The 26,155-nt window shown below is 45.0% G+C and overlaps 2 protein-coding genes and 1 long non-coding RNA gene across 6 annotated transcripts; 1 reads left to right on the forward strand and 2 right to left on the reverse strand.

Annotated features, from left to right (window-relative positions):
* The first annotated feature begins 6 nt into the window (after nt 1-6).
* LOC103624976 (alpha-fetoprotein-like) lies at nt 7-8,238 on the forward strand. The gene is made up of 15 exons (XM_017726658.1): nt 7-933; nt 1,246-1,372; nt 1,708-1,768; nt 1,950-2,085; nt 2,271-2,473; nt 2,980-3,127; nt 3,517-3,614; nt 3,933-4,062; nt 4,359-4,573; nt 4,719-4,851; nt 5,437-5,534; nt 5,831-5,969; nt 6,196-6,419; nt 6,720-6,852; nt 7,487-8,238. Exons 1-15 carry the CDS (start codon nt 730-732, stop codon nt 7,529-7,531), a joined length of 2,094 nt encoding a protein of 697 aa, XP_017582147.1. The 5' UTR covers nt 7-729; the 3' UTR covers nt 7,532-8,238.
* On the reverse strand, nt 4,108-5,647 carry LOC108444804. The gene is made up of 3 exons (XR_001859506.1): nt 5,562-5,647; nt 5,334-5,445; nt 4,108-4,267 (listed from the first exon to the last, which is right to left on the reverse strand). It is a non-coding gene; the product is annotated as an uncharacterized LOC108444804 (long non-coding RNA).
* A 602-nt stretch (nt 8,239-8,840) lies between the features above and the next one.
* Nucleotides 8,841-24,933, reverse strand: RASSF6 (Ras association domain family member 6). Of its 4 annotated transcripts, XM_017726659.1 has the most exons (12): nt 24,725-24,933; nt 21,334-21,404; nt 20,188-20,277; nt 16,044-16,122; nt 15,540-15,691; nt 13,677-13,768; nt 13,046-13,230; nt 12,840-12,941; nt 11,569-11,620; nt 10,918-11,036; nt 10,734-10,831; nt 8,841-10,028 (listed from the first exon to the last, which is right to left on the reverse strand). In XM_017726659.1, exons 3-12 carry the CDS (start codon nt 20,256-20,258, stop codon nt 9,953-9,955), a joined length of 1,026 nt encoding a protein of 341 aa, XP_017582148.1. In that variant the 5' UTR covers nt 20,259-20,277; nt 21,334-21,404; nt 24,725-24,933; the 3' UTR covers nt 8,841-9,952. The 4 variants fall into 4 exon arrangements, with proteins under 4 accessions (XP_017582148.1, XP_017582151.1, XP_008642535.1 ...); XM_017726662.1 differs by lacking the exon at nt 21,334-21,404 and having other exon boundaries at nt 24,773-24,933; XM_008644313.2 differs by lacking the exon at nt 21,334-21,404.
* Between the last annotated feature and the right edge of the window lie 1,222 nt (nt 24,934-26,155).

A 26,155-nucleotide genomic window follows, 5' to 3' on the forward strand; every position in this document is an offset into this window, starting at 1 on the left:
AAGAGCACTAAAACAAGACATATTCCAAAACACGTGTTCAGATAAAGTCCAGCCACCTTCCTTTCATTACATTTCCATGTAAAAACACAAACATGAACCATGTTTTCTTTAAAAAATGATGACAACTCTAAATGAGGACTAAGCTCTCCGTTGGATCTCATTCCTAGTGCTGGCCACACTCCTTTCCAGTTAAATACTTCACACACATTTCCCTCCTGCAAGTGAGTGTTCACTGAACACAGCCCAGTTGCCATCCCAAGAGTGGCAAGGGTTTTCCAAGAAAAGTGAAAAGCAGTTACCCATCCTGCTGAGCATGGAAAGAGGCACTGGAGACACTGAATTTAAAGGATTCAAATGAATGCCCCATTCCTGGCAGTGTCCAAGGCCAGGCTGGATGGGGCTTGGAGCAACCTTGTCTAGTGGGAGGTGTCCCTGCCCTTGGCAGGGTGTTTGAATGAGATGAGATTTAAGGCCCCTTCCAACCCATACCAGCCTGACATTCTGTGATGATCATGCATGTGGAAATAGTCTTTGCCCATCTACCTCTGTGTTAACAATACCTGCAGCTCTTCAAAGAACTTCTATCTCCAAAAATTTGTCTTTTTATCTCCCTGATGCTTACAGCATACATTTTTTTAAAAATCAGTAAAATACCTGTAATAACTGGAATTTTTCCCCTCATTCTACAGTTTTGGAGTTGATTTTGTTCCAAGCTTTGTAGACATTTTGATGGTAATTATCAATGCTGCAAAAATGTGCGTGGGGTACCTCATTCAGCCTTTCCCCATGACTCTTTGGGAGCTGGGAGCAGGAGAGAGCTTATACAGCAAGGAGGAGTGCAGAAATAACAGGATAACAGCTGAACTTGGGATTTTCCAGTCACTGATCGGTTCCAAAGTCGCCTTCTGCACAGCAATCACCTTTGAGCAATTTGTAAGTACATGAGTTCAGTGTGCACAACAAAAAGCCCAAGGAGTGTTTAAACTTCTGGTGTGAGGTGTGATAAGGAGAAAATGCCTATTTGTCTAAATTTTATGGGGGAAAAAAAAAATTTTCAAGGTCCTTCCTTTGCAATAACATGGCCAGTTCATCATCCTGAGCAAATAATGGCATGTCTAATTATTGTGGGAATATTCCCAAAGGGTTAATGTGAAATCTGACAGTAAAAGGGTTTTGATTAACCAGGAATCATTTGGGGGAGGATAAAAGTAACTCTTTCCCCTTAATTCTTTCTGCCTTTCACAGATAAAGCAAGCTCACCCCAAGTCCCTGCCAAAATCTGACAGAATGAATTGGAGAACAATCCTTTACGCTGTTTTATTGGTGAGCCTTACAGTAGCCAAAGCCCTGCCTAGAACTTCTCGGGATGTAGGTAAGGATCTCTCATCTTTTTTCTCTATTTCTTGTTTAACACTGCTGGCTGACTCGGCCCACGTGGCTCTCTGGTGGCTCACTTAGCCACAGTTGGATGTGGGGATTTTCTTAAGGGATAAAGGTATACAGCAAAACTCTCCCTGGAAAAATCTGGTGTGATCAACCTCTTAAGTCCATGAGAATCTCTGTGGTATGCAGGACGGGCAGGGATTACTGAGACGGAGTGCATGGAAGGGAAATTTTCCCTGCCTACTGACACTTGAGCTACGAAATAAAAAGGTATTTAATGAAGCATTTAGTAAACATTTTTACTGAAATCATCTTGTTTTTCAGAGGGAAAAACAAGCATTGGTCAACGTTTTTCTCAGCTGCACGAAAACAACTTTAAAGCCATGTAAGTTGTCCAGGTAAAGCAGATTTGCTGCCACTGCACAACCTTGTCATTGGGAACGAGTGCACCAAGCCCGATGTTGGCCGGGGTGATACAAATCCTGTCACTGCCTCTCACCTGCAAGGCCCATAACGAGTTGTTAGGAGGCCAGGAGCAGATCTAATGGAGCGTGTTCCTCCCGCAGTGCCCTGATCATGTTTGCCCAGTACGTGCCAGGAGGGACGTTCAGGAGAGCAGCCGGGATGGCCGAGCGGGTCACAGACCTGGCCAGAAGCTGTGCGGCGGCAGCCAGGGACAGCCCCGACTGCCTGAAGCCTCTGGTAAGCTCAGTCATGTTTCCAGTGTGGTAAACCTTCCCAGAAGTGACTTGTCATTGCAGAGCCCTGGCATGAGTTTTTCCAGAGGCGTGAATCCATTACTCTGAGACGTGACCTCCCCACGTGTGCAGGTTTGGTTTGTGGACTCTTTCTCCCATCTATAAAGGTGAACTTCTAATTTTTCACAGGACAGGATTTTCTTTGATACAATATGCCAGGAGAAAAACCTTCCCAGGATTGCTGACTGCTGTGCTAAAGAGGATTCTGAAAGAAATGACTGCTTCCTCTCCCTGAAAAATTTCTCGCAAGGCTTCATCCCTCCTTTGCAAAGGCCAGATGCCGAAGCTGCCTGCAGAAACTACTCACAGCATCAGCAACCATTAACAGCATAGTGAGTAATAAATCCTAGATTGGATGCATGGATGTGACAGTTTGGGCTGGAGGCAGAAAATGCAGCAGCAACCACAAAGTCCAGCCTAAGAGTCTCTCTCATACTAATGTTTCTTCCTAATGTGAATTACTTGTGCAATTTGTCCAGCTGTAATTGCCATTCTGTGAGGCCTGTTGTGCCACCTGCTGCTTTGGTTTTATCTCCAAGCGACATTATTCTGGCCCAGTTTATTGTAGTCTGTGTAAAGAACTCACCTGAAACCAAGGGCTTCCCTTTAGTCATTAAAAGCGAAGCAGGAGCTGTGCTGCCTCTAAGCCAGAACTGGCAGGATTTGAGACTTAAATTCCCAGGAAAACATCAGCCTCATCAAAATTTCATGAGACAAACCCACACTGCGCAACTGTTTGATATGTCAGGAAAACAATATCTTAAGTAGCCTTCATCCTTTTGTTACTTTTATAATTTTAGTATCAACTGAAACTAAAGCTGTTTTTCTCTGGTTTCAGTTTTACTTACGAAGTTTCCAGAAAGCATCCCTTCCTGCCTGCCCCAACAATCCTGTCAGTCGCTCTCCGGTATGAGGAGATGATGAAGAGGTGCTGCGGAGGTGCGGAAGGCCCCTCTCGGCACCTGGAGGAATGCTTCCAGACACAGGTACTCCATGACAGGGGTTTCGGTTACTGATGTGCAACTACGCAAACACTGAGAGACAAATACCAGCATTTCTTTCTCAACATCTGAGCCTGATACTGGAATTTACCTTGCTAAGCACAAACCAAAATCAGACTGCCCTGGAGCTCCTTGGTGACCATTTCCTCCCCTGTGCTAAAAGCACTGAACTCTTGTCTGAAGGGTTCTGCTTTCTTTTCACAGAGCACTTAATAAATGCTGGTGACTAAACAGCAAGCACAACAGTTGCTTGCAACTCGTACAGCATTTTACTTCCACTGTTAAAAAAAAAATTAAATACTGTCACCACTGTAGTTTCAATGTGAACTACTGTATTTTCTTCCACATTCATGGCTGCATTTTCTTTCTATCAGACACCGAAGGTGGTGAAGCCAGTAAGAGAAAATGCCCTGAGGCAGGAACACACATGTGGAATCCTGAAGAAGTTTGGAGAAAGGACCTTAAAGGCTCTGTGAGTTTTCCCCATGTTTGTTATTATTTAGGAATAAAGCTGTGAGTGCCTCCTCAGTGACTCTGAAGTACCAGCCCTGTCCTTTTTGTGTGCAGGTCACCATCTAATAAGGAAGACAGATTAGGAATTCAGATTTGTGTGTGGCAGCATCGCCATTTCCTTACAAACTGCCATGAGATTCCAAAAATCTAATCCCAAGTCTGAACCAATCACATCTCTCTGTGACGAAAGTTAGACAACGTCTCCACACAGAAATGATGATGGCTAGCACAATCTCCCACTTCAAATATAAACAATAATTACTTTCCTTCCCTGTAGGAAACTTACCCAGATAAGCCAGAAATTCCCCAAAGCTGATTTTGTCACTGTTCACAAACTTGTGATGGACGTGGCTGACATGCACAAGGACTGCTGCCGCGGAGACATGCTGGACTGCATGCAGGACAGGGTAAAGCCCTTCCATCGTTGTGTGGCTGCAGAAATTTAATGCTTTTGTTGTTACTGTTTCCAGATTTTTTTTCCTCCTCTGCTGTATGGATTGCTCTGCCAAACTGGAATTTAACTCTTCGGTCTAATAGTGTGGTTGATTTTCCCAACTGGCTTTTCTCGCCATGAAGCCATTAAAAAGTGCATAAAAATCACCTTCTCTGTCTCTAAAATGGAGATAAAAATACTGATTTAAAAAAAAAAAAAGAAAAAGACCACAGTCTGGTAAAATTTCCTTCTTTTCTTTTCTGTTGACAGGAAGACATTCTGCAGTATGTCTGCAGCAACCAGCACATCCTGTCCAGTAAGATCCAGCAGTGCTGTGAACGGCCCCTGTTACAAAGGAGTGAATGCATCATTCATGTGGAAAATGATGACAAACCTGCAGACCTGTCCCCCCACGTCAGGGAGTTTATTGAAGACAAAGGAATATGTGAACGTTTTGCCCAGGAAAAAGACACACACTTAGCCAGGTAGCACAAGGCTTCCTCTGTGAAATTGTCCCCGTTCCATCAGACAAACCTACGCTGAAATGTCCCTGCTGTCCTTCCCATCCCCGGCCTCCCAAGGGCAGTGGTTTTGGCTTCTCCCTAATTCCTGATCTTCCCCATACTGCAGGTTTCTGTATGAATACTCCAGGAGACACCCCGAATTTTCTGCCCAGATGCTTTTAAGGATTGGCAAAGGCTACGAGGACCTGCTACAGGAGTGCTGCATGCCTGGGGCTCCCAGCGGCTGCCTCAGCAGAGGGGTGGGTGCTAGTGGGCCCTGGGGCTCCTCGCAGCACGTGGAGGGGGTCAGACATGTCACCCCATCACTAAAAAGGCAGTATCCCTGCTCCAGGGCCACAGCTCAGCAAATACTGCAAGGTCTGACTGATTCCCAAATGGGAAAAGCACCAACAGAGCCTTCAGTTGTGAAGCAATTTAACATGGATGGATGGAGGGAAAGGGATGGAGCTAACACTACCACTTCTTTTGTCCCTGCTCCCTTTCGAGTTCCTGACCAATGCCAGTTCCCCCTCCCAAATGTAAGAAGCACTTACGGTTATTGTCTGAGATCAGGACAGTGGCCTTACAACACCTGAAATCAGAAGCTGCCCTGTGTCTTAGACCTGGCCCTCCAGCAGCCACACAAAATTCAGTAGGTGGTGGCAATTGGAGGTGGACATTTACCACAGACAGTTTACAGGGGTTTCAGACAGAAATGGCATTAAAAACAGGTGGTCCATACCAGGTGAGAGGCAGCTGGAGATACTCAGGCCTGATCAGGAGGCAGTAGGACATCCTGCATTCCCCCGATGCAATGACTCCTCAAATTCACTTATTTTTTTCAGGAGGAAGAACTGAGGAAACATATTTACGAAACAGAAAGTGTCATGAAGACAAGCTGCGACATTTACAATGAGAAAGGAGATTACTATTTCCAAAACGAGTATTACTGTTTCCTATGCTTCCTTACCCTGCTCCGGCTGGGCACAGTCCAGGCTGGAGTAACGCCGCGCGGGTCTCACAGGCCAGGCTAAAGGCACTGCTGAAACATTTGGCTGCACACAAACAGGGCAGTCTTACAGCTGCCCACCTGGGCTTAGAAACTCAAGGCTCAGTCCTGTCCTTGTGCTAAGGAGTGTTCCATGGGGCTGGGCTGGAACATCCCATGGGGAAGGCAGAGGCTGCTCACTGCTGCCTGGTGAAACAAGAACACCAGTATCACAAAATCTGTCATTTCAGGCTCCTCATGAGCTTCACCAAGAAGATGCCTCAGCTGACATCTGCAGAGCTGATCAAATTCACCAAGGAAATGACAACCATCGGCTCCAAATGCTGCCAGGTGGGCCAGGACAAGCTGCTGCCTTGTGCTGAGGAAAATGTGAGTATTATCCTTTGGTTCTGGATCTTACTTGTTGCAAAAAATCAGAGCCATTTCTGCACCGACATAAGCCAGCATTAAGTACAAATATAAAGTATTCTCTATCTTACACACAAGCTTTAAATTCCTTTTACCCTAACTTCACTGTGAGCATTGTGTGTTTCCGTGATTTTTGAAAATGAAAAATTCATGTTGTAACATTGTTTTTTTCATTCTCTTGATAAAGCTGGATCTCGTGCTTGGGGAAATCTGTAGGAGACACCTGGCTGACCCCATAAATCCTGGAGTTTGCCGCTGCTGCAGCAGCTCCTATGCCTTCAGGAGGCCGTGCATAGGAAAACTGGAGGTTGATGAGAGTTATGTGCCCTTGGCCTTGACTCCAGGGCTATTTGCTTTCCATGGAGACTTGTGCACCACGGAAGAGGAAAAGTTACAGCACAGGAAGCAGGAGTAAGACATGATGGTTTGCTGTTACCCCTGGCACTGCTTGCCTTCCTCTTGCCCAGCGTCCTGCCTTCTTTCTTCTCTGGAACACTCCAAAACCAGACAATGATGTTTCATTTCAAAGGGGAAGAGGGCCAGCTTTGCTCCCTGGCAGAAATCCACATCTGGGTGGTGACTAAGGACGAAGAGCTGTGGGAAGGCAATGGGTGGGAACAGAATGGGGTGGGGGGCTGCTGGCCTGGCGTGGAGGGCAGTTCCGTGAGCACGTGCTTCCCTCCCAGTTCCCAGAGCTCTGCTCTCCTGCAGGATGCTCATCACCCTCCTCAAATACAAGCCCCAGATCAGTCCAGAGCAGTTGGGCTCCATCACGGCCGCCTTCAGTGCCATGAGGGAACAGTGCTGCGGAGAGGCAAACCCTGAGGCCTGCTTCCTGAAAGAGGTATTGCTTCTGTTTCCAGCCAAAGTTCCTCTGCAGCAGGGAGGGAAAGGGTACATCCACATTTTAGATCAAAGCATTTTCCCTGTTTATCCTCCTGCCTCTGTTTCCCTCTTGCCTTGCCCCCGCTGTTTCAGCCCGCCGAACTTCATACCCCAAAACTGCTTTGGTTCCTCTTTACCGTGCAGTAAATCCGCTTTTCCCTACTTCTCTCATGTCCCTCCCTTTACTGTATTCCTTAACGGAGCTTTAACAAACCATCCCTGACCCTTTGTTATCTTTTTTCCCAAGTTTTGGCTTAAAATTATAAAATGGAAAGAATTCTCTTATGCATAAAAAATGTTTCACCTCTGGATATATCTGAACAGCACATCTGCAAAGGATTCTACTGTCTCTTCCTACCAGAACTGTATTTTGGTATTTTTCTGACCAATACCAAATCTAAGGCCACCTCAGCTGAACAGAAAACCAGTGTGCATTCACAGTGATGAATGTGTCTGTGCTCTGCACACAGTGTTGTGTACACCTTGCCAAGGTCATAGGACAGGACCTGCCGTTAGCACCGCACTGAACATGTCACAAGCGTATCAATCACCCTCCTGACACTATTGCTCCCAGTGATTTTCCTTTTTTCCAGGGTCCAGAACTCATCAAAAGGAGTGAGAAAATGCTGTCGGCGTAAGGAGCTGCACAGTTCATGGGAAGGTCCTCGCTGGACAAGTGACATGAACTGCACAGGGAGCATGTAAACCAAACCAAGTGACAAAAAGCCACATTTAGTACACAGAGAGGCTGAATCCTCATAAGGAAATCCACTGAAACAATCAGCTAAGTGATGGAAATTCAAGGTTTGGCTGTGGCCACCATCTTCTGGTATGCAATGTAATTTTATTACCCCAAATAGTCACAGACCGAAACAAAGAAAGGCATTTAAAATCCTAAGCTTATGAAGTGTAAGTGCAAATGAGATCAAATTAGAGAAAATCTGCCTGTAGCCACTTATAAATTACTTTTCAATCACTGAATAATTATTTTTGTAATGCTGGCCTTGAACTACAGCATATAAACTCACCAATATGGCCTGCTCTGGCTTGTTGTAATGTTGCCTTTAAACAGAGAAAGATTATCTTGGGCACCCCAAGTAAGGTGACAAAGAAAAAAAAAGTTAAGTAAAATGTCACAGAAAGGACAGGACAGGGACTGCTGAAGCACCTGGTCAGCAGGGAAATGTACAAATTCAGACAGGATACAGATGGTAATCACTGTTTCTGTGATTAATGGCTTGGGGTCCAAACTTGAGTGACCCCCATTTCCTCTGTCACCTGTGTGTCCTTGCTGTGTTTCCTTGAATGTCCCATAATACTTTGGAATAAATTCTTCTCCTGCTCTTGTCTGTGTCAGAAATGGTTCATTTAGACCACACAGCACCCACAAAGAACCAAGCCCACAATAGTCACAGCATGATTTCACTCACCCTAAAATCCTGGCCAATGGCATTAGGTCTGTGTCCTGTCCCAGAGTTGGCTCCCAGCAGTTTTCAGTCCCAATTCAGCAAGACAAGGGAAATGAGAAGGATTCAAGTCTTTAACATCAGATGGTGGCAAGATGGCTTATTTTGGGAAGAGTGGACATATCCAGGGGATTGGAGAACCTGCTTGGAAACACCTCTTTTCCACATGGGCTGTGCAAGAAATTATTTAATATTCCAGTACTTACACTTGGATGCACACTCTGCTGCTTCAAGGAACTTTCATTTACAGCTGGAAGGCAACTGTCATTTAATCCCTACCTCTGAACTGTGAATTATGTTTATTTCTGCCCTCTGTACTCCCTTGCCCCTAATATTTTTCCTAGGCAGGATTATAAACTGCTTTCAAATAACACACTTGCTCCAACCTGAGGAGCTTCAATCAGCACCTTGACCTTTATTTTCTGAATTCACATCCCAGTAACGTGATTTTGGGCAGTGTAAAGTTTTACAATTTGATTTACTCCACATAATTTCTAGGCCGCATGTTCTGCACATTCCTTTCCTCCCTCACAAGTATTTCTTACCTGCATAAGACAAAGGCAGCTGAGGTTAAGTCACAGATATGAAGTAAAAACAACAAATTACTGCAGGAGGACAGTTAACTGTGCACAGATTTATTTTATTTACATCTCTATAATTTGAGCTCTAATATTCAACACAACTCAGCCAGACAGGACCTGACAGTTGGCTGCTGCGCCGGGCGTGGGGCTGGGCTGGACCCAAACTGCATCCATGGGGAGGCCATGAGCCCAATCCTCTGTGGCTGTGACATGCAGCCTCTCACTAAGCACTTCTCAATTCCCTTTCAAACAGAAAACATAGGCAGGAAGACAACCATTTATTCCAACTACAAAAACCACTGAGATGCCTTTCAGGACCCAACAGTGTCTAGTGTGTTTAGTCAGAGTTCTTACTTTGCAGTTCATTAGGTATTTCAGGGATAAATTCCCTGTCATTGCAAAGAGCTGCGCAGCTCCTAAGTGGGAGGGTTTCCAGTTATGTTTTTCTAACAGTAGCTCAAAGCTTAGGCAGTTTCAGCATCCACCAGCCTGAAGCCAGTGGATTTCAGGCATCTTGCATGGATATTTTATAACTTAAGTGAAAATTCTACCTGCAGTCTTAAATACATAAATATCTTCTGCCACTTGGCTCTACTGAAAAGCTTTCTGCTAATATAATTCAGTATTTCTCTAATAGAGGGATAACTATATACTTAATTTGCATATTTTCTATCAACACAGTGGTTATTGCAATATTTTTCTGCGCCAGCCTCTTGGTACCAGGTCACACATCAGCAGGGTTTAAAGCCTTGGGCTTTTCAGGGTTTTTTTCCCCCAAGTTCCGGGTCAGATTCAGCACCTGTTGTTCGGGGGATGTAGTGCATCTCCTTAGGTGGTTCCAGCCTGCACCCCAGAGCTGCATGAGTGGGGGCAGTTGCAGTTGTTTAATGGTGAGGAGAGACTTCCCCGCTTTGCGCACTCGGAGGCTGAAGCACTCCTCAGTCCCAGCCCACAGAAAGCAGCAGCAAGGACTGCCCTTCAGCAGCCCAGGCATTCCCGAGGGGCCATCCCATCATACCGTAGTCTCCGTTTTTTTAACAGTCCGACTGCGAAGGTGTTGCCGTATCAGGCTCTTCTCTCTTAGGTACCTGAGAGGGAGAATGCATTTAAATAACCTCTGCAAACTTTCAACCCAAATTCCAATGAGCTGGTCAAATGGCAATGAAAACTTTCCCAACACAGGCAAGTTTATTATTTTCTAAACATTTCCTGGACACTTTGATTCAACATGATTATCAGCCCATCATCCAGTCACAGATCTATGGCTGCTGTAGCCTCTCGGTGCTGTTGGACTCAGGACTCAGATGCTCACAAATATGGGAGCCCCTCTGGCCTGTACCTGTGGGGTGTTTTGAGCTACTGCCAGCGGGATTCCTGTCATTCACCTCAAGTTTTGAAGGGACATCTGGCACTGATGTGGCTTAAATGCTACAGAACCTAAATAGCAGCATGTGTGTACTGCATTTATCCTTTCCCTTGGAACACACGGCAGCAAGTACAAGCTGAGTGACCAGTCAAAGGCTCAGAAAGCAAACAGCAAACAAAATAAACAGAAGTTACCCTGAGGGTTCAAATTTTCTGAAGACCCCACTCTATGTGTAGTCAGCATTAATTCTGGAATCTTTAAGATCAACAGGATAGGGAAAGGATTATAAACCCTTCCAATCCCTTCAGCCTTCCCATCACAGTGTTCTACTTGCACTCTGCTACATCCATATGTTCTCCTCATGAGCCAGGCCACAATTGTACAGATTCCCCTGGACTCTGACACACCTCATTTTATGTCTGTTTACCTTGCAATTGTCTGTTGAATCTCCTGCTCCTCCTCTTCATTTATTCTGTGCAGAATCGATTCCAAAAAGGGAAGATGAAATGAAATGTACTGAGCAACCTAACAGGGAGAAGACAAGAAAGGCACTACTAACTATGGTCACTGAGAAAAATTCCATGGACTATAAGAAATGAGGATATACGTACATCACTGCTGATCTCCTCCACATCTCCATCCATGAGAAAGAACTTGGCAATATTCTCAGAAGGCCCCTGCAGCAGCCTGTGCAGCAAGGGAACATCTCCACTTCTCAACTGCTTCTTTTCTGGAATTTGTAAGCAATGTCATGAAACATGGAACACCCCACAGGGGCTCTATCTACCTCCTGCAGTCATGAGCCTTTTTTCCTGACACAGATCCCATACTGACTCAAGTGCAATTACCATATACCTAACAGGTCCCTAATATTGTCCCATTAAAGGTACCTTCCCCCTCAGTTCCCTCCTATTCTCTCAGGTGTTCCCATTAATAAAGATCAAATCTCCCTTTTCCTGAAAAAGCAAGAGTAAACTGCTATGGAAGTAACCTTTCTCCACTGAACAATAAGTACTTTGAACTCAGCATATGCAATCCAAAGCTGTCAGCTGAAAGGGCTCACAACACAATTATTCCGCTTTTCCTCTCCAGAGGAGACATCTCTGAAGGGTCCCTGGAGAAGGCAAAATGCCACACCACACACAGAGAGCCCAAACGAGGACAAAGGCCTGGGATGAGTCCTGTGACTCCAAGGGACACATTCCACACACACATAGAGGATGATCAGAGATGAAGTGATCAGGCAGCAGTGGCTGGCTTACCTCCGGATGCATGGATAACGTAAAGTGCAAATTCATGGGGGCTGTTTTCTATCTGTGAAACAACAGAAAGTCCATTCAGACTCACAGACCTCCCCAGCATTTCCCTCTCAGCACATTTTCCCTGCGTGTCTCAGCTCAGGGATTTGGATCAAAGTCTGTTACAGAGATCCTGTCTGTAGAAAAGTTAAAAGATACTGGATCTGAGCTGTGCTGCCATGTTCACTGTCCCTGTGCCAGCCCTAACCCTTACGTTCCCACTCTGCCCAAACCAGTAATACACTGTAACCCCAGATCTTTCCTGCCTGGTTTCCCGGCAGCATCCTTAACTACTTCATATAGCTTACTTCTCCCATCACATGCAGATCTGCTATTCATGTTGCCATTGGGGGAAACCCCTGTGACCTACCCTCGTGCCTGAGCCACGTTCAGAAAACAGCAGACTTTTGAACACTTACTTTGCAACTTATTCCCTACAACTTTACACCCTACTCTGTAATTCCATTCCTTATTACTCCTAGAAGTTAAGTTTTCCTTCCAAGACACTCCCAAGTCTTACTAACTACAGGAAGTAATTCTGCAACAGTGAAGTCTCTAGGCAAGTTAAATGGGAAGTTTAAGACCATTAACGTATAAATTATACACTAAGCAGCCATGCAATATCAAGATATTTGAGAAATATACAGCAGTAAGGGCAAAGCTACTTGTGACCACATATAATGTTGGTGGCAGGAGATGGTTCCAGGGAGATTCCAAGGGAAAAAAAAAAGTAGTTTCAGACAGTATGGCACTGACCTTGAGCAGTACTTTTAACTCTAACTTTCTGCATCTTTCCGTATGCCTGGCTCTAAGAGGAAACATGTCCCAGACACTCGTTCTAGTTCGCGGTCGTTTTACGCAAGCCGCAGTTCCTGGGGCTGTCCGCGGGAGGGCAGCACGGCCAGGGACAATGAAGCAGCCTTTGCCTGCCGTGGGAACGCTGGAAGCGCGGCAGCGCTCGCGCTCCTGAGCGGGAGCTGAGAGAAGCGCTCTGCAGTTCTCCGCTCGCCGCACACCACGCACCCAGTGTAACTTTTCTGGCCTCTGAGAGCCATGGAACATAGGTAAAATAAACCCAACCCATGCATTTAAAATCGCCCATGTCGGGTTTTCTCCACTCCACTCCACACACTATCCTTGCCCAGTTACTCCCCATCTTTCCCGCAGTGCTGCAGTGCACAGCGGAACAAACATTTCCAGAACATGGCCACACTTCCTCCTGCCAGCGGACTTACCTTAAATTTACGAAGCAACTGTTCTACCACTTGTCTGGTTCTCATCTGGCTATTGATTCTTATTTTGGTTTCTGATCCAAAAGCCGGAGTGAAAACTGATGTCTGGGGAACAAGAACAAGCGCACAAGGGCGTGAGCATGAGGCAAAACTCACTGGAGAGGGTTCCCCGTCCCTCAGGTGACAAAGCCAAGCCTAAAAATTCTTACCTCGTGATTGTAGAAGTGGCCATTGATTGAGAACCTGTGAGTTTCTACTCCTGTCCTGGTTATCGCAGGGAGCTTGGTCCTCTTCCGCACAGCTGTGGCATCACTGCTGGTCCAGGGCAGGGTGGCACAGTCAAGCTCCTGCTCACTCCTGGACTTCAGCGTGTGACTTTCATAACATGGATAACCTGGACAGAATTAAAACCACATCAGCATCATGTGCAGCTGCTCACCACTCCCTGCCAGCACCCCCAGAGGATGGAGGCTCTTGGTGAAGGGCTTCATTCTTTATTTATTTGGGGGGCGGGGGGGAGGTGTGGAGCAGGAAAGGAACAAGGCATAGGCATACGACGACGAATAGGTTGATTGCAGTGGTTGCAGTTTGCTATTTTGTTCCCTTGAGAATGATCTCTTGGATAAAAGCACAGCTCATTCCCACTGGCTGTTCACCAAGTCACCTGCACAGCAATGTTGGCCCTAACCAGCCTAGGTTAGGTGTTTACCCAGCTTGCAGTACATGACACAGAAGAAAGAGATTTCCCTTTGCTGGTAGGGAAGGCCTGATGTATGAGATTCCTTTTGCACCCTCACAGAACACAGAAATTTTTGTTAACATGAGAGCACCCACACTAACTTTGCTCAAGGTCTGGCTGTTCCTCAGTAGACTTGAGTGTCTCCCCGCTAATATGATGGAGGTCATCAAATTCTCCCCAGCGAGTCATTCCCCTGAAAGACCAAACATGTAGTTATCATTGACTGCTCCTCATTAACTCAGTGATTTCAGTTCATTCTGTGGCCAGGGTTCATGTAATACACTCCCATCCCCGCTCAAGTTACATACTTCAGCATGGTAATTTTAGTTTAAGTCATCATAAAATCAGGTACTAAAACGTGATATTAAAGTATGACCAGGGATCCCAAATGTAACACATCCAATTTAGAACCTGTTGAACATCAACCAGGACATAACAACCAACTTGCAGTAATTCCTGATCTATTTCACAGCACCACCCTGGATTAATCACACAGAGACTACCAGGCAGGCACACAAAACACACATATTGCTGTTTAAATAGTCACAGAATGCAGGTCTGTTACACAGGTTAAATTATACACAGCCCCTCGTGCTGTCCAAACCAGCTGTGTATGAGAGCAGGAAGTTCCAGCCAGCCTGTCAGAAAAACTATATTCACGTCAAACTGAGAACAAACCAATTTGTAGGGCAATATTAAAAATAAATTTCATGTGTGTATATATATAAATATATTTTTTCCCAAAAATATTCAGCTACCCCCAATTTACATGCCAAACAAGATCTTTGTTGTATTCCACACATTTACCAAGTTCATTTAAGATCAGACAGCCAAGCTGCTCTGCATACCTTAAGGCATGTCAGGGCAGCCCCACATTTCTGGGATCATGAGTTAATGTTTACTTTAGGATACAGATTTCCACCAGTTACAAGTTTTTTAAGAACTGCCTTGCAGGCCACATGCATCCCACACCAGCAGACCTGGTCAAGGTAAACAGAGAGCCAGATTTGCCTAAAACTCAGGTTCTTTCCTAGTTACTCCTGTCAAATTTCATCCCTCAATTTCAACAGCCAGAGATGGGGAAGAAGACTTTACTGGAACTCCACAGCTGCAAAGATGGCAGAATTAAATCCCCAGTTCCAACATGTCCCTCCCACATGCAATCTGAGACAATAAGTAATTAGGAAAATAAACTCCACAATACACAATTTATCAGGGAGTCATTCAGGGTGAATATTGGCTCTGCCTCTGTATTACAAGACTCAAAGAGATTCAGCTCATCAAATTCACCCACCAAGGCGGGGGAAACAGCGTTCAAAACAAAGTACACTGAGTACCTGTATTAGCTGAGCACAACACACTGGGATATAAAATGTCATTGGCAGCAGCTGGAACAGCTAGTCTGTGGGCATTTTAAGGGGGTTTTACACTAAATTTTACACAGACAAAGCCAGTACTCATTCCCTGGCTTGAACTTCACCTGAGTAGCAATGGTTCCACACCTGACATACCTGGGAATGTAAGATGGGACACACAGTCTCTCAGCACTTACCTACCAGATTTTGGCTTCATGCTCTAGTGTGTGCACCAACATAAGGCCTTTCAGGGGCTTCCAGTATCAGGTATGGTATATATGGTATATATTCCAGTATATGGAAATGTAGGGGTTTTTTTTGGTCTTTTCCTATATTTTTATATACATCCATTTCCCAGTCCTTGTACAGGAATAGTCAGTTCCCATGACAAAGAGCAGCCTCCTCCAGCTCCTCAGCTTGAAGGCCAAACACAGTTGCTACAAACACACACCCTTCTGCCCAGAAGAAGCTGTTGAAAGGCTCTGCTGTACAGCAACCACCATGGCCTTTGGGGAATCTGGGATATCCAGTGCAGCCAGCCATATCCCTTGAAGCCACAACATGAGCTATCTTGTAATGCTAGCTTCCTTAGGGAAGTTCATACATTACCTTTTACTAGGGAACAAACCCACGTTCTCTGTTGACTTCAGGGTTACAAAAGAGGGTATCTGCTTCTCATCCTGAATTTTTAATCGGATAGGATGCCGCACTCCCCAAAATATCGAGAGGATCCCTTCAATGAATGGTGTGCTTCCTTCTCGCTGGAGAAAAACAGCAAAATAGTGAGTGCTGCATAATAACTGAGTAAAAATAATCAACTAATTAATTGATTTCCCCTCAAAGTAACAGGAATACAGTGAAATCCAGGCTGACACAGCCCTGGAACAGATTACTTGGAGAACATGTAACCTCAGTTTTGAGCTATTTCCAAACCAGCCAAAGTTGCAGCTGACCAGTTCAGTTCAGGAAACCAGTTCTGGTTTATAATATTAGATGGAACATGTCATGCTATAAAACCACCACAGCAAGTGCTGCAGTCCAGTGCTGTGAGGAGAAGAGAGCACTACTTTGGTATGTCCAGATTAGTGAAGTTTCTCTCCCCTAAATCCTTACCTGATTATATGTCAGTTGCAGATTCTCTTGATCTGAATAGTAAGAGTTGTAATTCTTCAGAAGAGAACTGAGCTGCTCTCTAGAATGAAGATCACAATGAAAAAATATTTTTTTACATCTCTGTAAAATGCAGGTGGTATGTGGCAGGGTGCTACCTGTGCTACCCACTGCATCCTTCTATAGGTTTATTAATGACCAAGATATCATTTCCTGAGAGTAAAGTTTTGTCAAACTACAGGGTTGCTCATAAGTTGCTTCTTCAAAAACCCAGAGGAAATTAATTAGTCAGTCTCACATGACCTTTATAATATTGCCCCAGAATAGCTTGTACTTTGCACCTCTGCAGCAGTCATGAGGAGGAAGCAAACAGAACAATATCCCCATGCACCAATATTGCAGGTTACTTTCAACTAGGCTACACTTTATTTTCTCTGCATGATGGCTTCCGTTCGCTTTCAATATTGCTTCAGATACTCTTCTTATTTCCAAACATCTACAGTATGTCTAACATTCCTATTACCCTCTGCTTGAAACCAAACAGCTTTGCACCAACTCTTTGCTGAGAGGAGAAAGGAAGGAGATGAAGAGAACCTCTGCCAAGAAGCAAGGAGCCATGGAGACAAAAAACCAGCTGCAGCTCAGGCTAAGGAGGGCCGAACAATGACAGAATTAACTGAAATGTATTTCAAGGTCATCAAGAATGGAACACTCTTCACCACACCACTTAAAGATGACTCAGACTGTAATTCAAGCAAGCAATTCCCACCAGCAGAGGTAATTAACCATGGGGAACAACTCCATGGAAGTGTACAAATTCTTCCTTATGGACTAATGATTACATTGGTTTAATGTCCTGCCTTGCCATCACGTGTGAAGACACCAAGTTTGTTTCCAAATAGCGCCCGTTATTTCCACGTTTGTGTGAGCTCTTGAACAGCAGGCCCACAGAGAGAATACACAGCGCCTACAAGCTCTGCACCACACGTTCCTGAGAGAGTTGCTGAAGCTATTCAGAACCCCTGTACCATCAGAAACACTATTACAACTCCTCCACCAATTTTAAACAAAGAAGTGCCCCAGAGGAACTGACAGCCCAACATGGCGACAGGCCCTAGGAACATGGCCTTCCCCTGGGCCCAGCTGCCCAGACACCAGAGAGGGAACCAGGGACAGCCAGGAGGACAGGTAACATGTCCATGCTGTGCTTGGGGCAGAGGGCCATGCAGAGCATGAACGTGGAAAGCTTTCCCTGGCATACCTATCCCTCCCCTCTCCACTTAATAAACAAGACAGTGTCCTGTTGCTTAGTGAGCCTTTTCCCATGGTGAGAAGGGAAAAGATCAACTGGGCTTTTACCTAGCAGGTAACATGAGGACAAGGGCTGCACCACTAAACTCAAGGTTCGTTGCATTCCCTGCTACTTCTCTGTAAATGTAAATTATTTACTTTACATTACTGCAATTCCACACACAAAAATATTTTTTAACTAGCTTTATCAACTGGACTCCAAACAAGGATTTTCAACATTTACTTCAACTCACTTTGGTCTTAAATCCTCAGAATACTGGTGGCAAAACCCCTTCTTTCCATTGCGTTGAAATAGCTCATTACAGGTTCTTTGTGTCTCATGAACTGTGAGGGACTGTATTCAGGTCATCCCACCAAAAAAGAGTGCAAATAGACTTGGATATGAATCAGATACAAGCCCATTTCTGATCATGCTGGCTACTGGTAAGCAAGATGAAGCACGTCTTGGCCTCGTACACAGGCAAGCTCCAGATGCAATTCATGATTAACAGGCAAGTAGGAGATAGGCAGTTCTGTCTGACAGATGTTGTGACAGACCTGCTGATCCTGCTCGAGAGGTGCTTCAGACTCAAGTCTCTTTCTACTTCACAGCCTTTGGCAACCATTTTACTGACAGCTGTTACTTCACAAGTTTTTTCCAAGCAGGAAGTTGGGAAGGTGAGCTCCCTGAAGATGGATTAGGAATATGTAAGGACTTGGGTCACACTCTGAGGCCCACCTATTACTCTTAGTCCATGTTGTCTGCAAAGGCAAATAAAATCATAACTAACAGCAGTAAGTGGTCTGGTAAGGGTCATCTCTGAAGCAGATTCTGTTTCTCAGAGAAAGCTCTCAAGATTTTCACAACAGTTCTTGCCTTGTCTAAAAAAACTTGCCATTGCCTTCCTCAGAAGTTTTCATAAGTAAATCTTTCAGGTTTCAGGCTTGCATTAGTGCAACCAACAGTGACAAACCACGCAAACAATTAGAAAAGCCCTGAGGGAGAGATTTAACAGCAGCTCATTCTGACTTGTTTGTCCTTGCGTAGTGGAGACATAAGAGAAAAAACCATTTTCCTTCTTTTTGCCCCAGAAGGGAATACGTGCACCAGCCTAGTTCCAGGAGGAGTCTTACTGTAACACATCTTCCTGCTGCCCTAACCTAGAGACAGATGCCATCTCCGCTGAGTTTGGCGGCTGGAAAATCAGCAGCTGTTGTGTTGCAAGTCTATTTTCACAGCAGCTTTGTGGCAACATCCAAACACAGCCATTAATGGAAACCAAAGCCAACTAACTGGCAGAACAACTCACCCCAAAAACATAGTATGCACTGCAGATTCACCACTTTCTTCAGTAGCAAAAGCAGGACACAAAGGAACTGCAAGGTCAGGTGCCCCAGTGGTAAACCACAACAGAGCCCAGACTGCTCTCTGGAAACACTAACACAGGAGAGCTCACCTGTGCCCTCTCCTCCCCCAAGCCCTACACACAATCCGTGAATATTTATGGCAGTTATGCTGGAGACGCAGCAGTTCAGCCAGCCAAATCATCCCACATGCTTTGGTCAGCCTTTTGATCCAGCCATTGTGCAATTCCCAAACAGCAAGCTTGCCCCATCAGCAAGATTCGCAGGATAGAACTGGAAGAGAAGTAGTGTAACAGCAGATTCAAGGAATAGATGAGGGCTGATAGTCTGGAAATTGCATTGGAAGCAAGCCTGAGTGCATATGGAATGTCCGTGGTTCTTGAAACACTTATTTCTCTTTATGCAAGGCAAAGAAAGTTTAAACCATGGCTGTCATGCAGAAAGGTCTCAACCAGGATCCACATTTCACCACACGAACAGGCAAATACATAGGGGAATAAAACCCCAGAGACACTGGTTCACTTGGTACATTTCCAAACCAAGAAATACATGCCAAGTTCACACACATTAATTACTTCCAACACAAAAGCACTGAGCTCCAAATTAGCAGCAGTGTAAAGGGAACAACTCTTGAAGAGAAAGGGGGTGATGCATCTACTGCCTGTGTGCTCTGGGCAAAGCCCTGACACCCTTCCTTGAAAAGGGAGAAAACAGCATTGCTCAGGCCACACAGCAAAGTATCAGGATTCAGGAACAAATCTCTACTGCAGCATGAGAAATTCCAGTACCCCCTCCCTGGTTGACTCTACAGGTAGTTTCTTTCCCATGGGAAGACCAAGAGCGATGGAAATGAAGAGAGAAGAGAGGCCCTTCTTCCAGCTCCTGTGCTCTTGCCAACAGGGGAAAAATAATCCTGCAAGAAAGGGGACGGAGCTAAATGCCAGGTGGCTCACAGTTTGGGGCAGCAGTAGGAAAAATTCCTCCCAGGGAGACTGAACTGTGAAAAGCATCCTACAAACTGCAGTTAGAGTGCAATTCCAAGCTTTTTTACAAGTAGGTGAAAGAGACACTTCCTCTGACCACAGCAGAGAACTGGCAGCCCAAAGGTCTTTCTGCACAGATTCCCTGCAATCCGGGGCTGCCAAACCCCAGGATGCAGACAGGCAGAGCTCAACTCTGGAACTTATGGCCAATTCCAACAGATTTCCAAGACAGGAAGGTCTTCTTCCCTAACTTGTAATTTTATTTCAGAATCCTCTAGATGGGCTGTTCTCCTTAATGAACAAAAACCACAGGTCCAAAGGTTTAATGCTCTGTTCTTTTAATTCCATGTAGAGGCCAACTCTTTTCTGGAAACAGGTTAAAGTAAGTGGTAGGGATTGCTGCTGCTACAGGCCCAGTTCTCTACAGGATCCCCTGTCAAGGAATAAATGTGGAATAATTTGAAAGAAAGCAGAAAAGTCATTAAATATTTAGGTTTTTAATAATTTACCTGGTTATGAACTTCTCTTCATTGATGAAAACAGAAGGCAGATGCTGCGCCTTCATAGTCACTTTCTTCATTTACTCAGAAGAGATGAATCTAAACAAAAAGTTAAAAAAAGTGAATATATCCACTGCTGTTACTACAAAAGATGGAATAGTAATCAAGCAACAAAGCTTTAGCTGGCCAAGTGAAACAGGCTGGGACACTCAAGCTGATGGCTCACTACACCATATTTTGACTACTTCATACTTGGCCTTAATACCCAAATATTTCCCACTCCTAATAAAAAAAGCTGTAAGCCACTCCCATCCAGTATATAACAGTACCTTAAATCCCAAGTACTACATCTACCAGGACTTTCTCAAGCAGTTTTAGGACTACTTCAACTCCAGGATTATGCTTGAGTTGTTAGCAGTCTGAGACAGCAGCCCATGTACTGGTCAGGATCCCTTTGTCCACTATGGATAGAGCATTACCCCGGGTCACTGGAACACACCGTGATTCAGCGAACCACCCTCATCTAGATTCCTAAAACCAGGCAAGGGAAGGAGTGTTGATGATTAGCAGTGTCCTGCAGCACCCCAAGAAAGCAGGTGGAATAGCTAAGAGAGAACAAGACTGTAATTTCAGGGACGTAGCAATACAATTCACAGATTTCCACACTGGGATTTGAGCCTATTATGCAGGCAATGAGCCAGACCCACAAGACTCCAACAGCGCACTCCTCAGCAAGCTTAATTATGTAGTCTAGGCTCTTTCCTTCACCCTCAGGTACTAGAATAAAAGGCAGACTGAGGAGAGTTAACTGAACAAGTGGCATCACACACGGCGGCGAAAAAACCCTCAAAGAATCCCATGACAAGCAGTAACATCTCCAAAGACTGCCTGGGAAGCTGATCATTCCACTTCCATTTCTTTTATTTGGGCATGAAGGCAAAGGAATTTGGCTGACAGCGCTCAATGTCCATTGTCCCTTAAGCCAGAGGATTGACTTGAATCTGATTTCAGACTGCATTGGACAGGGCCTGGTCAAAGATATCTGCAGAGCAGTCGGTTGTCTATAGTCCCAATGACTAGCAGACTTCCAAAAACCAATTTAGGAAACATTCAACCTTGAACAGATCATGGCTGGGCAAAGAGTAAACATCTCACCTCCGTGTATTGCACTACTGAGCTGCTTTTTTAGATGTCACCAATTTTCCATAATCATAGATAAACAGCTTCTAAAAAACAACATATGTGGACAAATGAGAAGTTTTGCATATAAAAACCATGATCTTCACCCGACAAAATACACAACAAGTTATTTCACAACCCCTAAACCCAGAGTGCACTACCAAAATGAGCTTTACCTGAGCAGCTGCGGTTTCTAGCAGGGCTCTCTCAGGAGCTCGCTGAAAGAAGCAGCACTCCCTTTGTCCTTTGGGCAACATCCATCAAGACAAAAACATACCTGAAAGCCAAACAAGCCCAGGGACTTCTGTACAGACATGAGTTTGTGTGTGAGGAGTACACTGCTGTACACCACTGCTGGGTTTTTGTCTCTGAAATGACTTCAGTAACCACTGGCCACACCTTGAAATCTGATTTTATGTGATTTACTTAAGACCTCTAAGTGAAGCAGCTGCCTGTGTCAGTGTAATTTCAAGCCAATTTTACAAGATGCAGAGGAGTTTATGCACTTTGGCACCTGAAAAACTGAATATACACTTCAGCTTCCTCCCACCTGTCAGGAAACAACATGTTAAGAGCAGTGGATAGCCAAGGCACCTCTATTAACTGTAGAGTGGCAACACTGGAAAGCTCCAGCACCACTTCACTGCTTGTGGCTGCACTCTTTTCTATAGAATTTGGCCTTAAATTGATTCATCTGAAAGAAAAAGCTGATCTCCGCATATGGAGAGAAGTGACCTTTACACACACAAAAAAGAGATGAACACTGTGTTTTGCTACACAGTGGATGGCTCCTAGTAAATTATTTGCCTTAAACACCTTGAACAGATTTTAAATCAGCCAGGTGCCATTAAAATGCTGAAAACAAAGCTAACTGGAAGAGTAGGTGGTGATGGGCATAATTCTTCACCAACCCCTTTCTCTTTCTCTCCCTCACTGCCCCAATATCCAGGACAAAGCCTTCTCTCCTGTGGCTGGGGCAGAAGCACAGCTCTCACTACGCCTTCCTCAGTTATGTGACCTGCTCTGCTTATCAGCCTTGTACCAAACACTTCCACACCACCAGCTCACTCCAGAGATGAACCTCTTCTCCCTGGACTCTTCCCACAGGCACATCCTGGCTGCACACCTCTCACAGCCCCTATTTTTAGCCAAGCCCTAAACCTGTGGGTTGCCACCATGCAGTGACTTCCCCAGCACCATTACCTGACACAACAGATGTCAGGATATTTGCATGGCCGCTCCTTAAATCTACAAAGCTGTTAGATTTTCCATCACCTCCTGCTATCTTGCTGCTTTCCATGTCACTTCCCTGTAGTCCTTTTGAGGAAGCAAACAGAAGTGAAATGCATTTCCATTGCTCCCTTTGGTTTGAACTAACCAAACCATGCTAATTTTCCAGCTACTCCAACCATACATATGCCTGTGTCATTTATTCGAAGCCATCTCCTGACTTACTTGGTATCACACAGGTGTCTTCACCATTATGTTAAACTGGACTAGAAGTGCAGAATTTTTTCAGATAGGTTACACCCAGAAAGTGGGATCTTGGCTGGACTAAACTGCTGGCCTGAGACTTAATCAAGTAGAAACCTAATGCTTGGAGGAAGACTGAAGCCTGAAATACGTAGTGAAAGACAGAAAGGAAAGCAAAGGGAAAGTCAGGGAGAAATGAAAACTGGGGCAGCTGCAAACTGAGCATCTCTAGATGTGCACTGCAACTACTGGAGGAGTCTAGGAAAAGCAAAGGGAAAACAGACCACTGCACATTTCAAAGCTGCAAGAGCATCAACACATCAGTGCACAGTACAAATCTCACAAAGGTAATGAGCTGTACTTGTCTGTAAGATTCATATCTTACCTGAAATGTGGGGTTTTTTTCCCAAAAAAAAGTCCAAGTCTCAGTGCAGAGGCAGATAAGAGGACTTGCTACCTTTTACTCAGTGCAGTGATATTTAAGTCATTTGCTTAAGGGGACCGACCAGGGACAGTGGAGTGCAGGAATGACAAAGCAAAAGTTAAGAGCAAATGGCTACACGGATTTTTACACAAGGATAAAAAAAGGCAGCTGCAGAGAAGGACTGGAAGGAGAGGGGCACCCGAGATCCAGAAATGAGCCAAGCAGGAGCAGCAAGGCAGCACCTCAATTTGCGTAACAGCCTGGATGTGCTTTTGGTGCATCCATATATTAAGACAGGGCCCGCAGAGCACAGTATGCTACAGGGAGCCCCTACCAGTGCTAGAGAAACTAAAACCAGAAACCTCCACAAAGATCTCTAAGTATTTTGACCCAGTGCTTCCAAAACCACAGGAAGTCAGGATAGGGCGAACCTCTTCCATTTCTTTTCTAGAAACCACAAGGCTGAGCTGTTAACTCAGCTATCAACTACACACACATGGAATATTTTGTACAGCACAAAGCTCTGCACCATAGGCACAACACCATATCCAGCTGAGCCATCTTCTGAACTCACAAGTGTCTGGTATTTAGCAAATATTTGGATCGTGATTGGTTTCTATAAAGATGAATTTAAGATTTGTTCAGATAGATAAACTCAGTATCAGCAGAATAATTTTACTACTCACATACTCTAGTTATGGGACTTCATGTTCCTTTCTTTGGTTTCTTTTTTAAGGTAGATGTCCCTACCACCATAGAAAAAGGTGGTACTTAAAATAAAGTATTTACTTTGAACAATTGTGTTTTCCCCGCTAAAAACAAGGGCTTTGGTTTTTTTCTTGGGCTTTCAGATTTCTTCACACTTTATTTTAAAAATTAGCTGTTCAGTACAGAGCATTAGGAGCACTACTTGAGTACAAATCACAGCATAAGCCCTCTGCTCAGGCAGGCTCGGAACGGGATTTGACAAAAACAGCAGTAAGTTGGTTTACGTGAATATGGCCCCTTAACTTTCCCAGTCACAAGGCAGATGCACACGCTCCCTCCCCTCAGGCATTGCTAGAGCGGCACACATTACTTTCAAACACTCTGTTACCCCATTTCAAGAGAAGTTACTTTCCGTTCGCAGCCGAGCGGCACAGGCCGTTTTTAGCCGCCGAAAAGAGCGCACAAGGTCACCGATGTCACTTCTAAATCACACCCGTACCGAATGAAGGGCACTGCGGGGTCGTGGCCGCGGGCACGAGCAGCACTACCTGTTACCCGCCCGTTTAATCACAACTGACTCACGCAAACCCTTCAGGAACTTCTAACAAGCATTTCTGAGCAAGCATTTCTCCTTCCCTCCAGCACCCAAATGACTCCAGAGGAGTGCGACTGGAGTTCCGGGTCGCTGCGAAGGACCTTGCTTCCCCCGACATCGCAGCTTACCCAGCGAGCAGAACAGCTCCAGCCTTCCTTTGCACTTACCCGGGCGTGCGATCCGGGCAGGAGAAGCACAGGACGAGTTTCACATACCTTTCCCTGAGCCCTGGAAGAGGCATGGCAGCATGGCCCTGGCGGACAGCTACCTATTCTGCTGCATGGGACCCACAGAGCTCTTAATTACTATTTTGCCTAACAAACTGGGAATGCTGGAAGCCCAGGACACTCCCCGCACCTCGGTGCACGTCGGGAATATTTACCTACCACTTTCCTTTCTCCAAGCGCTGACAGGAGCCCGCCCTTAGTCACGGTTCCACCTCCAGGAGGCTCCGGTTAACACTTTAATCACTAACTTTACAAGGGGAGGCAACCTGCCGACTCCCTGACATCATCTGGTGACACACCGTGAAATATCCTGTGCCCAAAGCACTGTTAGGCTTTAACCTCTTTTGTTTTCTAATCCATTGGATAAAGTATGCTTTCCCTCAGATACATGCCCATCTTCAATGTTTGGGGGAATAACTGGTACAATCCATCAGATCATGCCTCAGTGTAGATACATGGATTTAGAACATTATGACAAATTGTGACAGCACTGCTTGATCACTTAACCCCACACAGTTATTTTTGCTGAACTGTATAATACGCTTATGAATATTACTGGGCAAAAGTTGTGTCTGTAAGAGGGAAAGCATTGCCTCTTACTTTAATTGCTCAGCAGTAGCAGTAAATTGCATAAGCAGATGCTTAAGCTAGAAAAAAGAATTGAACCAAGACACACCTTCCCAGTTCCTACTGTTTGCCCATCTGTTTCCAGCTAATAATTAATTCACCAGATCAACCCCAAAGCATGAACTTATTGGGCCAGAGAGAAGAGCATGAAAAATGCCAAACCTGAATTTGCCTTCATACCCATCTTATTGCACTGATTTATATCAAATTACTTTTGCTTTATATAATTTGATGTTAGGGAGAGGCAGAACAGACCCAAATACTCAAATATTTGATTCCTGATCACATCCTATCCTCTGGTATAGGAGAATATACCAGAGGATATACTTCTCTCCAGAGATGGACACACTGCCAAACACATGCCACAGTAAGCCTGGTATTTGGGATTAGAGTTTGTGTTGCATTTCCTGCCTTTGCACCTTGAAAATATTGACGCAAGGATTTAATTGGCCTTTACAACATTGAGAATCGCTCAAAACAGGGGGGGAGCAACATGCAAGGTTTTTTTACTCAGTTCACAATAGCATAGAAGCTCCGTGCTGGGGCTTGGAGCTTCATGCCAAGCTCAGTCTCTGGAGTTGCTCCATCTCAAGTGTGACAGTTTAGCACAAATCCACACAGCTTCCCACTTGCTGTAAAACCAGAGGTTTGGTTTTTCCTGTCCCAGCTTCAGATATTTGAGCACGCTGCCTGATGCTCTGGGATCAGAGAGCTGGAGCAGAGAGCAATAGCAGCCTGACCCCT

The sequence above is a fragment of the Corvus brachyrhynchos genome, unplaced genomic scaffold (genome assembly GCF_000691975.1).
Source record: "Corvus brachyrhynchos isolate BGI_N302 unplaced genomic scaffold, ASM69197v1 scaffold352, whole genome shotgun sequence".
NCBI classification, from domain to species: Eukaryota; Metazoa; Chordata; class Aves; order Passeriformes; family Corvidae; genus Corvus; species Corvus brachyrhynchos.

Excerpts from the sequence above, each read along its gene's own strand:
- RASSF6 (XM_017726662.1), bottom strand. The coding sequence starts at position 20,258 with ATGAAGAAAGTGACTATGAAGGCGCAGCATCTGCCTTCTGTTTTCATC. Across the intron at positions 11,037-11,568 it reads CGTTATCCATGCATCCGGAG|AAAAGAAGCAGTTGAGAAGT; the intron begins GTAAGCCAGCCA and ends TACAAATTCCAG. Across the intron at positions 10,832-10,917 it reads TGGAGGAGATCAGCAGTGAT|GTTGCTCAGTACATTTCATT; the intron begins GTACGTATATCC and ends TCTCCCTGTTAG.
- LOC103624976 (XM_017726658.1), top strand. The coding sequence starts at position 730 with ATGGTAATTATCAATGCTGCAAAAATGTGCGTGGGGTACCTCATTCAG. Across the intron at positions 934-1,245 it reads CAATCACCTTTGAGCAATTT|ATAAAGCAAGCTCACCCCAA; the intron begins GTAAGTACATGA and ends TGCCTTTCACAG. Across the intron at positions 5,970-6,195 it reads TGCCTTGTGCTGAGGAAAAT|CTGGATCTCGTGCTTGGGGA; the intron begins GTGAGTATTATC and ends CTCTTGATAAAG.